The 16,814-nt window shown below is 46.6% G+C and overlaps 1 protein-coding gene across 1 annotated transcript; it reads left to right on the forward strand.

Moving 5' to 3' along the window:
- Positions 1-7,694: 7,694 nt before the first annotated feature.
- On the forward strand, positions 7,695-10,384 carry Sox17 (SRY-box 17). Its single transcript, XM_005362258.3, has 2 exons — positions 7,695-8,202; positions 8,673-10,384. Exons 1-2 carry the CDS (start codon positions 7,896-7,898, stop codon positions 9,614-9,616), a joined length of 1,251 nt encoding a protein of 416 aa, XP_005362315.1. The 5' UTR covers positions 7,695-7,895; the 3' UTR covers positions 9,617-10,384.
- Positions 10,385-16,814: the final 6,430 nt, after the last annotated feature.

Below are 16,814 nucleotides of genomic sequence, written 5' to 3' on the forward strand. Positions count from 1 at the left end.
AAGGAAATGTGAAATAATATGGGGAAAAATATCAAAAAGGAGCAGGTGCTAATTCTATTTCCAAGATCAAGTTTCCAGCTAACCACTGAAGTAAACAGTTAGTTTTACTAAACAACACTCTGGTAAATTTAGTCTCGCCTCACTCAAACAGGATCTGCGTTCCCTTGGGTCAAAGATGGGATCTTTTTTGACACAATAAATATAAAACAACGTTTTCTCTACGTAAAACAGCATTCTGTCTTAAGCCTTGGCCTCCACCTCATTTCACGGTCACATATTATCTTCTGTATATCCTTCTTGCCCTGTGTCCTCTGGAGCACATGACCCACAGCCTCTGTGTACCAGCTGTGTCCTTCAGCACCCTTCCTTTGCAGAAGATTCGTGGTCATCTGATTACTTCTTTTTCTGGACACACTGGGCAGAGACCAGGTGCTTTCACTTTTTTTTCCTTTTTAGACAATAGAGTATAAGGCAGTTTGAGTGACTTGCTAGTTTACCTGGCATCAAGTTATTGAACAACTGTGCCTAGAATCTGGAATTGTTTTACTCTACAGCACAGAAAAACCCAGACTGCACCGGAAGATCTGAGCATGTGCAGATCATCCATCCTTTGCAGAGCACGGTTGTGTCTGTGTGTCTGCATAGACACCAAAATTAACTTTGCTTTTAAAGATTCAGGGAAAGGATCTAGGCTCCTACTAGGGCTCAACCAGGTTAAGTGCTGTCTTGCAAGGTGTTTCTTTGTGTTTCTTTCTTTTTAAAAATGGAATGTCAAATGTCTTATTATTCTGTGTATTTTTTTCTTGTGAGGCTTTGGGTTTTATTTATTTATTCTTAATAGATTTATTTATTTTACGTGTATGGTCATTTTGCCTACATGTACGTATGTGCACCCCATGCCTAGTGTCCTCAAAGGTTAGAGAGGGTATCAGATTTCCAGGAACAGGAGTTAGGGGTGATTATGGGCTGCTATGTGGGTTCTGGGAATCAAACTGAGGTCATTTGGATAAGCACCCAGTGTCTTAACCACTGAGCCTAAGCTCCTAGGCTTAGGGTATTAGAAGGCTAATATGTCTTCTCCCAAATTTTTTCTTACTACAAGAGTAAAAAAAAAAGGTCATGTTCAGATACAATCAGAAAACACACAATAGCTTACAGCAGCCTCCCTAAGAAGTTGCAATAAACTTTGATGAAGGCATGACAGTAGTAGATAATTCTATCAGGATGGTAGCGTGCTATGAATCAGACCTGTTCTGCAGCTCCATTTGCTATGCCCTGCACAAAGGGAGCTTCTCTTTCTCGGTGCATTTTCAGTCATTTAAATGTGTCCATACTTACTATGTTCCTGGCCCTGTTTTAAAGAGTTCATGAACAATGGGCTTCTCTCATCGTCATAAAAATCTCAGAAGTCATTGGTTTTCAGATGAGTTTTAAAAAAGATTGCATGACATTCCAAAGATAAGCAGCTAGTGAGCTGCGGAAGTAGAACTCAGTCCTTAGCAGGGAGCGATTGCGTCCCCCATGCTTTTTCTCACTACCAGACAAGTTGGGATGCACTCAACTGTATACCTCAGTGGGACTGGATAATTCTTTGTTGATTAGATGAACAGCCTTATCTCTTGAGATTATTGGAAGCATCAAGCAAATCACTAAATTGCTTTGTACCTTAATTTTCTGTTTTAAAGCAAAATAATTAAAAATTTTCTCTCCTTAAGATCAATTAGAATACAGAGAATTTATCTAATTGCTGTATTTTATGCCTTTAAAATAGTCTTGATAATGTATATCGAAGGGTGGTGGCTAAAATAGGTGATGAATGAGATCTCAAAGGTTTGTCATGGATAATCATGTCTTTTACAGCCTGAGAGAACATGGCACACAATGTTAAAACTTTGGTTTCCTTCTACGTGAACTTTAGGTCCATCTTTGACCTCACGTAGTTCAACTAAATTAAAATTTGTCTATCGGAGACAAGAATCAAATGAAATGTCATGTAAGGCTTAGTCTGTCTCTTTAAAAAAAAAAAATCCTAGATAGTCCAGATATGCTTTCCCTTTGAATTGCTGTATTTTTGATATCAAAACTATCCCGACCCAATTAATAAGAACATTGCATCCTGTCCAAGGATCCTTAATCCATCACTACCAAATTCTTTTTTTTTATTTAGATCTTGAAATTCCAATTTGTCTCTCATTATTTGTAAACATGGCACAGAAACAAATTCAAAATGCGATCCATAACTGTTGACAGCTAGGGAAATTAGATGGTCCTAGAAGCCTTGTCATGTGACCTCCAGCCCCCATCCTCTCTCTACCTCAAGTCTCCTTGGAGACTAAAGTGTAGCTGCTTCACAAACCTCCAGGACAGTTGTGAGTGTTAGACAAGCTAGGGAAACTACTTTGTAAACAATACCGTGTTTATGAAGAAATTAATTTCAAAGATTACTTCCAAAAATGCCCCCAAAGACAGACATTTACGTTTGTGTCATAGGTATGTGTAAAATTATCCATGTACCTTCAGCCTGGGTTTCACCACTGAAAGCATTAAGAATCACCTCAGGGTTTAAATGTTCAGGAAGGTGTGATTTCAGTTGCAGACTGAATTATTGAAGGAGAAGGGGAGAGAATATTATTCCCCAGAACCCTGTGGCTACTAGCCTAAACAGATGAGTTGTTAATGGCCTATTGAGATGGTTCTTAGTGTTTCACTTAGAAGTAAGACACCAGGACCGATCTATACAACAACCATTCTGCTGTTCCTAAGTATTCATTAAAGACTGGTGAATTGTGTGATCTAGGGCGAGAAAGATGAAGTGACCACAAGGACCCATGCTGCTATGAATAAATCCAAGACAAAGCTGTTGGCAAGTCCAACAAATGGATAGAGAAGAACGTTCAGGTAACATTCAGCTGCGAGCAGCTTCGGAACCCACAAAGGCTTCCTAATGTTCTCTTTTCTGCTTTTAAGCTTTGGAAGCTAAATTAGGTTCCAGCGAGGTGCATACAAGAGGTAATAAGTGCCGTTAGGAGTGGCATTTCCTCCAACCTACTTAATTGGGATCCTTTCTATGATCACCGAATACACACCTTGCCCTAACCAACCATCTGGCACCATGAAGTCAGTCCTCCTTAAAAGCAGAGTTTTCAGGGTGGAAAGGCACTTACTGCCTCTGCTATAGAAACAAACAAAGCACAGTGTGCTAGACCCGCTGTGGTCAGTATCACTTACACCTGCCTGGACCATATTATTATAGGAGCATAGTCTGAGAATGTGCAGCTGGATTTTAATAAATCAAAGGAATGGCACCACACCAGGCATTCCAGGGAAGCATGCCCTGCCCCTCTGCACTCTTTCCGTGGGAGCGCAAGCGCTCTTCTCACAGTGAATATACGGCTCAGGATGTCAGGTGAGGATTATAACTCTCCAAGAAAGCCCTGGTCTTCTAGGGTGTGGGTGACAGCAATGGTAACACACCGCCTACAAAACCCAAGTAGTCACCACCTATAAAACCCAAGACACTCTTTAAATTCCCTTGAAAGTTCGAGGAAGACTCCAGAGAAATGTGAGCAAGGCTTTATTCCTTGCTCTCCGACTACATTACCAAGAGAACCTGAAGTTGCACAGGCAATAAAGAGAAAGAATCCATACTTCATCTAGGGTTCACAGCCGGGGATGTGGGTTCTAAGAAACATTCCCGACCAGTTTCTGAGCTGGGAAGTGAAGCGGGAACAGCGCATTTCCTGCTTCGCTGCGCAAACCTCAGGCAGGGCCAAGCGGGAAGGCGGACTCCGTCTTAAGAGTCGCCAGCTGCTAGGGTGGGGCTTGGGGGTAAGCTGGAGGGAGAGGAGCCACAAATTAGAGAGGAATCAGAACAGGGTTACATGAGATCCCGCCCACTTAAGATTCACGCTCACATCCTTGTGGGGGAATCAGTCCCCGACTTAATCTTGGGGTCGAATTTTCTCAGCTCTGGTGGGAATGGTGGGTGTAGCCAAGACTGTAAGGTCTTACCCTAACTGACTACCGGACCACCATAAGGGCTGGTGACGCTATCTTTCTTCCCACCCTTCGCTTTCTCTCCCGTCCGGCTCGCCAATTTTGATCTCCATCTCGGTCCCAGGGCTGACCAGGGACCGGGGACAGGCGCAAAAGGTAGACAGGAAGAGTGACGGCGCCCGTTTGGTGACCGGGTGCCACATGCCAATCCGCAGCTTCGCTCTGCGTGGCCCTACCTGGAAGGTGCGGAGCCTTGGGCACGACTCTCTGTGGCACGCAGCTACTCTCCTTGTTCCCAGAGGCAGGTGCTGAAGCACTCACTGGTTTTAGGTGGTCCAACTGTACTACTATCTCTTTACCTTAGAGCCTGCGGCGGCGGCGGGGGGGGGGGTTCCCCAGGGTGACGGCCCGCGCACCCCTTTCTTCCCCCCATGAACTTGCTCTCCAAAGACCACGGATCTGCCTTGGTGTCCACAGATCCTGCGCAATGGACTTAAGTGCCTTTTAACAGGCCCTGCACATCCGAACACCAAAACCCCCACAAAACCTGCGGGATATCACCGCTCACTCAGAGGTTCGCGGTAGGGCATAGCTTTGACTTCTGTTAGGGAGCCATAGTTGATCACCTACCCGCTTGCTACAAGCCTCAAGAGGTCGCGGGCTCGGCTTCTTGTTACTTTTGTCGCTTCTTTGCCCAGCCATTCGACCCTCGAGTCCCACTTGGGGACGTGGCGCAGTCAGTAGCCTCCCAGAGTTTCTGCAGGGTGCGAGTTGTGACACCCACCGCCGCCGCCAGCTGCAGCAGACAGGCGCGCCAGGCTCGTACTCCAGATACCCACCCCCACCCCAGTAAATCTCTAGAGTTGAGGAAAGCAAGGCTTGCAGGAAGCCGCTCCGGATGTTTGCTTCTTTACATGTGGCATTTGTGGCTGGCTTTGATAACGTCGTGAGCTCCGCTTCCAACACTCTTTTAGTGAAGAAACTGAAATAATGGTCCACTCACACCGCGGGCGGGTCTGCAGTGAGGTTGCCCCCAGCACTCCTCCCAAAGTCTCTGTCAAGAGAATGCTCAGCAGAAGTTAGAACTAGGTAAGAGGGCGGGAAGGGAACTAGTCTTGGGAAAGTGCCATATTTTTCTGATAGATTTGTTAGGAAAAGCGCTACCTTGTGACTCCAGGGGAGGTGGTTTCTCTGAGGGAAGAAAAGGCAAAATGTGGACGCTTCGACTCCTAGAGCTTTGTTCTTTCTCTCACACAGAAAGGGGGTTAATCTCCAGGAATGAGTGCAAATAGCAATGGGGCGCCCTTGGGTTTTCTTTTCCACCACTTTCTGGGTATTCTAGGTCCCCTTCGCCTAGCGCGAACAGAAGGAGGGACCCAGGTAAAAAATGTGCAAATACTTTTCTAGCCTCCACCTGAATTATCTTTCGAAGAAATCAGTCAAGACACAGAAGACAGAAAATGCATTCTGAACCCGGTACTGTTTTCAGTCTTCATTCCAAACAAAACTCTCAGTTTATACAAGATTTCACAGAAAGAAAAGTCGGCCCTGAGCTCTTCCGAAAAGATGTCTGTTACTAGCTGTTAATAGTCGTCCACTGTGGAGGTCAGGGCCTGTGATACTGAGGCTGGGAGGTAGGATGAAAGAGGGAAAGGAGACCCTCTTCCAAAACAAATAAGCAACAAAATAGATTTGTTTTTTTTTTTAAAGAGCACCTGCCTAGGAGACTAATTTGTAATATTGTTGTCTTTACCCCTATAGTTTCCTTACTTAAACATTTGTAATACATTTCTTGTCTTACTTTCAAGTCAATAAGCTCTTTAGAAGAACGCGAGGCTTTGAGGAAAAGCACATCACCAGCTAATACTAGATCATTTACTTCCAAATCGCCAATTAAAAATAACATTTGCTTTGATTTCTCGAGGCAGATTGAAGCCTCCCCCCCCCCCCCATGAAGCTTATAAACCCGAAGCTTCAACTACAATCACTGCACAGTTCCAGCTGTAACCCCGAGGGAGCATCGCCATTGCTTTACAGCATAACAAATGCAAGAAAAGCTGCCTTCCATACAAGTTATTTGTAGAAAAAGTCATTTTAGAAACTGCAAACCAGGAGCTAGCAAAAGCTCTGTGCCTTTTGGAGCCTGAAGTAAGCCACGTTTGCTCTCTGAAACAACACACAAGAAAGCCTTAACCTCATGGATGCATGAAGGACCATCCCAGGATAAGTTAACTGATACTTATCAATTAGCCCTCAATAGTAAACTAAATCTGCTCTGGAAACGACACTGTTGAGTTTTCTGCCCCCTTTCTCCTCCCCCTCCCCCCCACCTCTCTCCACCCCAAACAGGATTGCACTGAGCTCAGACTGGCTTCTAACTCTATCTACATTAGATGAGGGTGATCTTGAACTTCTTACCTTTCCTGCCTCCACTTCTCGAAATCACTGGCATTGGCCATCACATAGGTTTCCTTTTATGCTGAGTTCTTCTTGCCTGATAGATGAGTTATGTCCCCAGTCTTTGAATTTTCCTCCCTCAAAATTATGCAGAGTGACCACGTCGGTCCCCTTAGAAAACACCAGTATGCAAACAAACACAAAAGCAGCTCCGAACTTGCATTCTTTGGGAGTTTCTGGTCTGAAGGCCGGCTGCTCACTGTGAGTAATATCCTCCCAGGGCTTGTGCTAGCCTCTTAGTCTGCTTCCTCTTTTAGAAGCTATAAGGCTGCCCATTCAAGAGACTGGTTAGGGGCTAAATTAGTTTGCTAAGTTTCGCAGGGTGCTGAGTGAGTGGCTTCTGGGATAAGCACTGTAGAGCTGGACCGACATGTCTAGAAGCCCATAGAAAAGTATATTCGGGTCTGGGTAAATTTTAGTGCTCTTGGGTTTTTCCTTCCAACCTTGAGAAATATATAGAAATTCTGTGCAACCATCTGTTAGTGTGACCATCTGTGGTTTAAATGGGCTGACTCTTGTCCGCTAACGAACGTCACAGCGCCGCTCTCTTTGCCTTTTATTTTATATTATATTTTTGTGATGGAACCATGGCCTCTTGTAAGTCTTTAGAAATAAAACCAGGCCTTGCCTCTTTTATTTATTAAACACACACGAGCAGCTTTTCTGATGTGTATTTTGTGTTTGAGATAGAATTTCCCAGGGTTGACTTGAACTTTTGATTCATGGGTGAAATATCGGCGATGTAAAATTTTATATTAAACTTTGTTTTTAAAAAATACAATTTACCTTCGACATTTTTAATAGGATGTAAGCATGATGAGCTCTGGGGAGAACAGGATTTTTTTTCCCTGAAAAACACCATATGAAGGTGATTGCCTCCGGTAATAAAGTGGTTTTTTTTTTTTCAAAGAGTGGAGTGGCTATCTAGTATGTTAATGTGAACCACCTTGTGGCTACTGCTTCAATCTTCCGGTACAGTGAGCACCCCTAGACAGCTGAATTTCAGCACTCCTATTTCCCGAGTCAGAGAGAGGACTTGGCGCCAGAGCCCGGCTCCAGCCAGTTTCTTCCCCTGGCAGGTGTAGTCCTGGCGCTCCGCCGGGGGAGGGGAAAGGGGCGGGTGTGGGGTTGAATAGGGACTTGGGACTCGGACCACCGGCTGGGCGGGGGCAGAACGACTAGGGTCCGGCCCGCCCCCGCCGCGCCATTGGCCGCATCTATATAGAAAAGGGCTGGCGGCCGGGGGACACCCACAGTGTTACTGGGTAGAACTGGGTCGCCGTCGGCGCGGTAGTTTAGGACTAGCCAGGAGGGCAGCGAGAGGTTCGAGCCCGCGCGGACTTAACGCGTTCCTCTGGGCATCTCTGAGCTAGCTCCCCATCCCTGCCTCAGGGTCGGGGGGAAGCGGCGTGTCCCGTGGCGCGGGGTCGGTCTGGAGCGCCATGAGCAGCCCGGATGCGGGATACGCCAGTGACGACCAGAGCCAGCCCCGGAGCGCGCTGCCCGCGGTGATGGCAGGGTTGGGCCCCTGCCCCTGGGCCGAGTCCCTGAGCCCCCTTGGGGACGTAAAGGTGAAAGGAGAGGTGGTGGCGAGCAGTGGGGCGCCAGCCGGGACTTCGAGTCGAGCCAAGGCAGAGTCCCGGATTCGGCGGCCGATGAACGCCTTTATGGTGTGGGCTAAAGACGAGCGCAAGCGGCTGGCACAACAGAACCCGGATTTGCACAACGCGGAGCTGAGCAAGATGCTAGGTGAGTCCAGGGGACCCAGGCCACTTTGCGCGCTCCAGCGAATCGCTGAGCCACTTCTAAAGCCAAAAGGTGCCCCCCCCCCCAGTCTTGCGCCCGACAAAACCGGTGTGCTATCGACTCTCCCTTCCTCCGGCTCCCTCTCTCACCAAAGCAGCATTTGGTTTTGGTCTTTGGGGTCTTTGGGCACCCAAAGGCAAATACAAAGGTTTCTCAGCGCTTCTGAGCGTCCACCGGGACACCACTGGTCCGACCCCTCCCCGGCCCAGAGAACTTTGCTAGTTTTTCGAATTAAGGGGAGATATGTAAGGGAGGCAGGCTCCTCTAGAAGGTCTTTAAGGAGGCCCAAGACTTTCATCCTAATTCGACTCTGTTTCTCAACGGGTCGCCCAGTTGAACGTTGCGCGGGAGAGGCTCCTGGGTGCGGGGGACTCAGTTGGGTAACCCCGCGGGCCTTTCCACCTCCCCTGCAGGCAAATCCTGGAAGGCATTGACGTTGGCGGAGAAGCGGCCTTTCGTGGAGGAGGCCGAACGGCTGCGCGTGCAGCACATGCAGGATCACCCAAACTACAAGTACCGGCCGCGGCGGCGCAAGCAGGTGAAGCGCATGAAGCGGGTGGAGGGAGGCTTCCTACACGCTCTGGCGGAGCCCCAGGCCGGCGCGCTGGGCCCGGAGGGCGGTCGCGTGGCTATGGACGGCCTGGGCTTGCCTTTTGCGGAGCCCGGGTTCGCGGCCGGCCCGCCGCTGCTGCCCCCGCATATGGGCGCCCACTACCGCGATTGCCAGGGCCTGGGCGCCCCTGCGCTCGACGGCTACCCTCTGCCCACTCCGGACACATCCCCGCTGGATGGCGTGGAGCAGGACCCGGCCTTCTTCGCTGCACCGCTGCCGGGAGAGTGCCCGGGGGCCAGCGCCTACACTTACGCACAGGTCTCGGACTACACTGTGCCCGCCGAGCCTCCCGCGGGCCCCGTGCGAGTGGGACCAGACCCTTCGGGGATCCTGGCGCCCCCCAGCGCCTTGCACCTGTACTACGGCGCCATGGGCTCCCCCGCCTCAAGCGCCGGGCGCGGTTTCCACCCGCAACCCCAGCAGCCGCTGCAACCGCAGGCACCGCCGCAGCCGCCTCCGCAGCAGCATCAGCACCCCGCGCATGGCCCGGGGCAGCCTTCGCCTCCTCCCGAGGCTCTGCCCTGCCGGGAGGGCACGGACCCCAACCAGCCCACCGAGCTCCTAGGGGAGGTGGACCGCACGGAATTCGAACAGTATCTACATTTTGTGTATAAGCCCGAGATGGGTCTTCCCTACCAGGGACATGACTGCGGTGTGAACCTCTCAGACAGCCACGGAGCCATTTCCTCCGTGGTGTCCGACGCTAGCTCAGCGGTCTACTACTGCAACTATCCAGACATTTGACGGTTGCCTACCCGACCTGCGGGCCAGAAGCAGTGTTACACACTTCCTGGAAGCGCTGAGGAAATCCTTAGCGTCGAGCTGTTTTGTTTTTAAGTTGTCTTGGCGTATAATTTATGATAATTTATTTTGTCTGCCACTTGAACAGTTCAGGGGCTATATGAGATTTTGTTTAAAATGTATTGAGGGACTTCTTCCCCCTACACCACTGGTTCAGTTTCAACCAGTTTTTAATATCTCACCAACTTATTCCATTTCCCGAAAGTGTTTTGATCCGAAGAAATTTTGTCCTTCGTGTTTTTTTTCAATCTAAACAAAAAATAAAATCTGGAATCTTTTTAAAATCAATCTCTATCACATTGGTTTTATCTGAAGGTAATTTAAAGATACCGTGAATATCACACAATTAGAAGTGTATTGCTGATTGTAGGTTTCATTTCTTACAATGGTACACCTAAATACTTTCAAGAAACCCTAAATATACAGTTAGGATGTTCAGATGTAATGGTATTGTTCAGCTACGAAAAATTTCCCACAGCCTGAACTTGCTTTGTATACTCCAAATGACACTGGTTTTTAAAAAATATGTTGTAAATGTTTATAATTCTGTAAACTTTAATAAGAGATTGTCCAAACAATTCTGGTTTATTTTTTCAGACCTATCCTTGACCTGCATAAAGGGACTTTTCAGATAATGTGTGTTTGCCACTTGTCTTTTCTTCAAAAAGTCTTGATCCCTCATCCCACGAAATTTGCCTTTAATGCCCACACTTTTTAGAGTCATGGGAACTAATCAAAATAAAATTTGTTTTGTGACGGTTAGTGAGCTTCAGTATATAATTTCAGCAGGGTATTTTACTATCGCTAACACATGTGAATGGTTGCTTTTCAATATTTTGCAAGTTTCAAACCCAGGTTTCTCAGTGATTGTGTGTGCGCGGTGTGTTTTACACGTGTGAAGAATTGAGCCAGGTCCAGCATGTGTCCATCACACCCCACCATGAAGAAAGAGGTACAAGGCTTCAGCCTTAGCTTCTGTAAGCCTGTGCTGGCTGCTGCAGTTCAGACCATGGGAACTGATGGCTTGTCGTGGGCATTTCCTGTGCCAGGTGTTTCCTCAGTGTCGTTCTGCAGTTTGTGCCTGAGCAAGCCTTCCAGTTGGGCACTGTTTTCCAAGTGAAAACAAAACAAAGCCTGCCACGTTTGCAAAGTCGATCTCTTCTCCACCCAAACATGCTGGGGACTGAAGCCCTGGCTTCTGGCAAAGCAGGTAAAAGCGGCCACCGCAGAGCTGCCACCCGGTCCCATTACTGGCTCTTAATATAGAGTCCCTTTGTGTAGGAGTAGAGGTGTGTTGTCATACCAAGGAACATTTCACATCAGAGGTGGGCACTGGGATTCACGTTCTGCTCAGCCTGTATTTATATGGTGAAGGAACATCCCACATCAGAGGTGGGCTCTGGGATTCACGTTCTGCTCAGCCTGTATTTATATGGTGAAGAGCTCTAAGCTGATGCATTGACTGAGTTCTATTGAAAATAGCAATGTACATTTTTAAAATGGGGTTTCTGAATGCTAGTTGGCAAAGATTGAGCCTATTTTGTTGGACATACTAGAAGTGACTATAAATCATTTAAAAATTTCTATTTAGAAATTTGAAGTTCACCTCAGAGTGGTTATCTAACTTTTTTTTTTCTGTCTTCCTTGCAGTTCCTGTCTTGTACGTAGGCAAATTCCCTACAATCAAGCTGCATTCCCTGGGCTGATCTGTTGTTGTTCTTCCCACCCACAGAGTCTTACTAAGCAGCTCTGGCTGTCCTGGAACTCACTGTGTAGACTAGACTGGCTTCAAACTCATGGAGATCCTTCTGCCTCTGCCTCCTACGTGTTGTGACTAAAGGCACATGGTGTGGTATGCCTGCCTTCCAGGCTAATTCTCTTTCAGGGCTCTCCCTTATCCTCTATTGGTTCTTTCTCTGGTCCCAGAGAGGGTACTCTGCTCCCAGCCTGAATTCATTTTCAGGGACTTCTCAGGAGTCCTCGGTAGACTGTGCAGTAAGCAGTGGGGTTGCCCAGGCTCACTTTCAAGGCTACATGGCCAGGTCAGATTTCTCTACACATTTTAGTGCCTGCATCCAAAGAAATGCTACCTAAAGCTTGTCTGCTATCTCTTAACAAAATAAAGAAAGTAAGGAGAAGAAAGGGGAAGGGAGAAAGGGAGATAGAGTGCTTAGGGCAAAGTCCAAACTCTGATTAAGTTACCTTTTTAACCATTTCTAAGATACAGGTGGGAAGACAAGATAGCTAAAAGTATTAAGCAATGTTATCTGGATGGAGGTCCTCTCATCCCCATCGACAATTGGCAGAGGCAAATTTCTTTTCTTTCTCAAGCATTCGGGTAAAGGGAACGAAGCATCTACTAAGGATTGCTTTGCCATTTGACAGTCCTCTCAGGGCAGCTTTTCTGCTGAGTTCCCAGCAGCCTTATGCATTTGCATATTTGGATTTGCCTTAAGATGATTGGCTGAAAGACTCCTCCCTGGTAACCGGCGCACGCGCACGTAGCACAGCCCCTGAGTGCTTAGTTAAAATTCTGGCAGCCAGTGGCTCTTCACTACCATCCAAGGGTTACAGAAGCTTCGGTGTTCATCAGGAAACCGTCTCCAAAACAAATGGCAGGCTTCGTATACTTGAACGCGAGGCGTTCCTTCTTTTGACATGACTCAAAGAAAGAGAAATGAATATTATCCTCTTGGGTTTAAAAGGAACCTACGGGACAGACACAGGTGGGAACGTTTCTTGGTGATGCTGTGTTGGTGATTGTTAAATTCTAAGCTTGGTCCCAAATGCCTGCTTCGGGCATTTGTGCCCGTGCCTCATTCCTTCCCACACTTTATTGGAACGGGATTTGCTAGTCTAACTAACTGAAAGGCAGCAGAAGTGAACGTAAGGCAGTTCTGGGACTGACATGTGGAAGGGATTTTTAGATTTTGTTTCTTGTGTCCCTGGAATTCCTGGACAATTGTGTGAAAAGCCCAGTTACCTCTGAGCCACCACGGGACCACAAAGAGACAGAGAAGACCGACCTTGGGGCTTCTCTAGCCCACTCCCATCTGACTGGAATTGAAAGGACTGAATTAGCGAATACCCAGAATAAGGGAGCTGTAGTTCAGTGTCAGAGTATAGTGCTTGCCTAGCATTCACCAAGACAGATTTGATTCACATTACCGAACAAAACAATTACAACAACACGTGAAAAAATCAGAGCCGGGCAGTGGTGGCGCACGCCTTTAATCCCAGCACTCGGGAGGCAGAGGCAGGCGGATCTCTGTGAGTTCGAGACCAGCCTGGTCTACAGAGCTAGTTCCAGGACAGGCTCCAAAAACCACAGAGAAACCCTGTCTTGAAAAACCAAAAAAAAAAAAAAATCAGAGAGTCCAGGCTAGCTACAAATGGGATTTTTTTTTTTTTTTTTGGAGAGGCAGCTGTAATCAGCAACAGACTTCTAAAATGCCTATTGTTCTTAAATCTTTGCTTTTAATTAAAGGAATATAGGCCTTGGTGGCAAAATCAGGAAAAGGCTCTGGAGCTCACAGAAGACATCATTATTAAAATGAAAGATGGTGTCTTAGTCAGGGTCACTATTGTTTTGATGAAACATCATGGCAAAAAGCAAGTCAGGGAGGAAAGGGTTTATTTGACTTACACTTCCACATTGCTGTTCATCATCAAAGGGAGTCAGGACAGGAACTCTAACAGGGCAGGAACCTGAAGGCAGGAGCTGATGCAGAGGCCATGGAAGGGAGCTGCTTACTGGCTTGCTCCCCATAGCCTTGTTCAGTTTGCTTTCTAATAGGGTGGGGTGACCCCACTCACAATGGGCTGGGCCCTCTCCCACACCAATGACAAGTTTTAAAATTGCTCTAGTGGCTTGCCTGTGTCCTGCTCTTATGGAGACATTGTCTCGGTTGATGCTCTTTCCTCTCTGGTAGCTTTAGTTTATGCTAAGTTGACATCAAACTAGCCGGCACAGGTAGGGTGTAAAATGTGAAAAAATGTTGAGACTTGACTCAGACATTCTCACGTTTGTAGGTTGCTACACTCAGATGAAGGGATCCAGGTGCCTACTCAGTGATCAATCATGGAGGTAGAACTCAGAACCTGGCAGGTGCTGGTCAGGTGCTTTGCCTGTCCATGATTTAGTCCAATCCCAGCTAATCATTTCTAATTAAAAAGTATATAAAATTTATCTCAATTTTTTTTACTGTTTATCTTTGGAATAAATTCATTATGGGCAAATTTGTTTTTCCTCATCTCTGTTTTCGAGGTTCTTTGCAAGTGTCTAGAGGTGAGAATCCAATCTCTTTCTGGTCGGACATATCCAGACTTCAGCTATGGCGTCTGCACACCTCTGAAAGCAGCAGTAATGAGAAAGTTGTTTTCCTGTGAGGACATAGAGGAAGCTCTTTAAAGCTACCAGGCGCTAAACTTGAAGTCGGTTTGCAAACTGTACAGGAGGATAAGAGATGAATGATATCCCAGTGAAGTTATTTCACTTATCTTTGTCTTGCAATGCCAGCAACACCCATGTAGTTTTTAAGTCTGCGGTGGTCCTCGTAAGGAAAAGCAGACACGCAAGGAAAGGCATTCAGGAAAGTGGAACGGAGTGCTAGGAACCAAACAGATCTACATAATCTTAAATTTTTATATGTTTCATTTTGTTTTAAATACTCAGACAGTATCTGTCACAGACAGTATCTGTTAAGTCCAATACCCCCCCCATCATGTTTCTATGATTTGTTTTGACAGGGTGAAGTATTTTCCAACCATTATGTCAGCACAAATCTATTCTTCCTGCTTACAAGGTGCTTCCTTCTGGGTCCAAAAGATTCCTCTGAAGAAAAATGGTTTCAGTGTCCTGGCTTGGAGGAGGTTGAGGGATGGGCTTGAGCCCATGACCCCCACTCTGTATTTCACAAGATCTCTGGCCTGAGGTCTAGCTTTGTTTCCTCTGTTTTCACTATAATGCCTTTTTCTTGCTCTTCTAAATAAGAAGGTTACCTTGTGCCTTCTTTCTGAATTCACACTGCATGGTGGCCCATACACAAACTCAGAATCCCTACTACTGACCCTTCTAACTTCATCAAGAATATTAAAAAATGATCATGTCCCAGTGTTTGGTATGCGGCAGGTGCAAACACAATGTTGTGATTAATAATGGTGCTCTTTACTTTATAAAGTACTTAGCAGCTCCGAGCAAAAACAATTTGATTGAATACAAGAATAAGGACTTATTCATAGGCCATAAAAATGGTTCAATAAGTAATAGTTCTGATAATGACAACCTGAGCTCAATCTCTGCAGCCCATGAGGAAAGAACTGGCACCTGCAAGTTGTTCCTTGAGCTTCATAGACACTTTGTGGCTGGCACGCACATGCACACACACAAACACACACAAATACACACATGCACGTACACACGCACACACGCACAGAAGGGGGAAGGAGAGAATAATTGTAAGAACAAAACAATATTCAATTATTCTTGCTTAAGAAGCTACCTTTGGAGGTTTTACTTCTACTTTAGCTGATGTCTTATTAAATATTTGACTTAAATGATTTCAGAAAGATTATTCACCAAATCGATGCCTCTGAAGATGGGGGTCTGCATGAAGATCTGGAGAATACAAGTCAGGAAGGCGGTGAGGTCCTTGTTCCTCAGCTGTCTTATGAAGAGCTGAAGAAACCATGAGAAATGCGTTTGGAGATGTAGTTTCCCTCTCTGTTGGCAGTTAGAACACACCGACTACTTGCTAGAGGGGTAGAAGGAATAGTGGCATGCACACCTGTCACATTCCTCTGGCTGTTGGGAGAAATGAGGCAGGACACACTCAGCAGGTAGGTGCCAGATTCGTGAATGTGTTTGTCACCTCCCCCCCCCCCACACACACACCAGGTGCCAGAGGCTTACACACCAGAATGTAAAACTAAAAATATTTGGATTACAAGATAGAGTTTTAGAATATAAAAGTGTGGGGTTTGGTGACAATAAAGAGATTGTGGGATTTCTGTACTTTATAAAGTAATTAAAAATTCAAATGATGGACATGCTTGCAACACACACACACACACACACACACACACACACACACACACACACACACGGAACTGTTAGATCAGGCTGGGTGCCAGAGAGTTCTCTCTCTGGAGTAATCCTACAATGTCACAATCAATACTTTCAGTACTTAGGTTTTTTTTGTCCTCCTAGGCACTACTTATATCGTTCTGTTCATCTGGTTATTTAGTAGTCTAATTTAAGTTTGTTGGTTGTTATTACTTCCTGCTGTGATAACTAAGCATTCCCTATCCACCTCCGTTCTGTAAATATGATTACATGTATCTCCATGTCCGTCCAAATTTCCGTGGATTGCCATTCTCCTTACCATCTTCCCATCCCTTTTGCTCCTTAGCAAAAGTAGGGTCTTGGCGCCCTACTGGGGAGGGGGAAAGGGGGAGAAGCTATGGTGACGCCCTTCCCCCCAAGGGGCTTTACTGCGAAGTCGGATTTTACAGTATGTTTTTTTTTCTGGAAGGGCTATGTACAGCACGCGGAATACTGATTTATCCTTTTAATAACAACGCACTTACTTTCTACAGCACTTCTCAAGAGTCTAAATTGTAGCTTCTTCGCTCACTGTCCTTACACTCTAGTGGGAACGGTGTTTGCTCAAAGCGATACCCAAAGAAAGAAATACAGTCACGTGGAAAAAACAAAGCACGGACTCACTGGTGGCCGCCTCGGCTTCTTTCTATGCTTCGTGTGGACTGGGGCACAGTGCAGGCTGTCACAGCACACCCCAGAGGTGCCCGCTCCCCTCTCCTGGAGTTCACACTCAGTCAGGAGACATTTAAACAAATCTCTGGGATGACATTAACAGGCAGGGAGTGTGAGAGGAGGGGGAAGGACACCCTGATCGCGCGCTCGGATATTTCCTGCTCGCCTTTTCCGCACGGTTTCTGGCGGCCTTCTGAGTTAGGAGAACTTGGCCCACCCAGAATTGCGTTTGCACCAGTTCGGAAACCTACCTGCTGAATGGAGGCTTCCGAAGGTCCCCTTACTTAACCAAGTGATTTTTCTGACCCCAGAGGAAATCTTTTGATCTCTCTCTCTCTCTCTCTCTCTCTCTCTCTCTCTCTCTCT

The sequence above is a fragment of the Microtus ochrogaster genome, linkage group LG5, assembly GCF_000317375.1.
Source record: "Microtus ochrogaster isolate Prairie Vole_2 linkage group LG5, MicOch1.0, whole genome shotgun sequence".
Lineage (NCBI taxonomy): Eukaryota > Metazoa > Chordata > Mammalia > Rodentia > Cricetidae > Microtus > Microtus ochrogaster.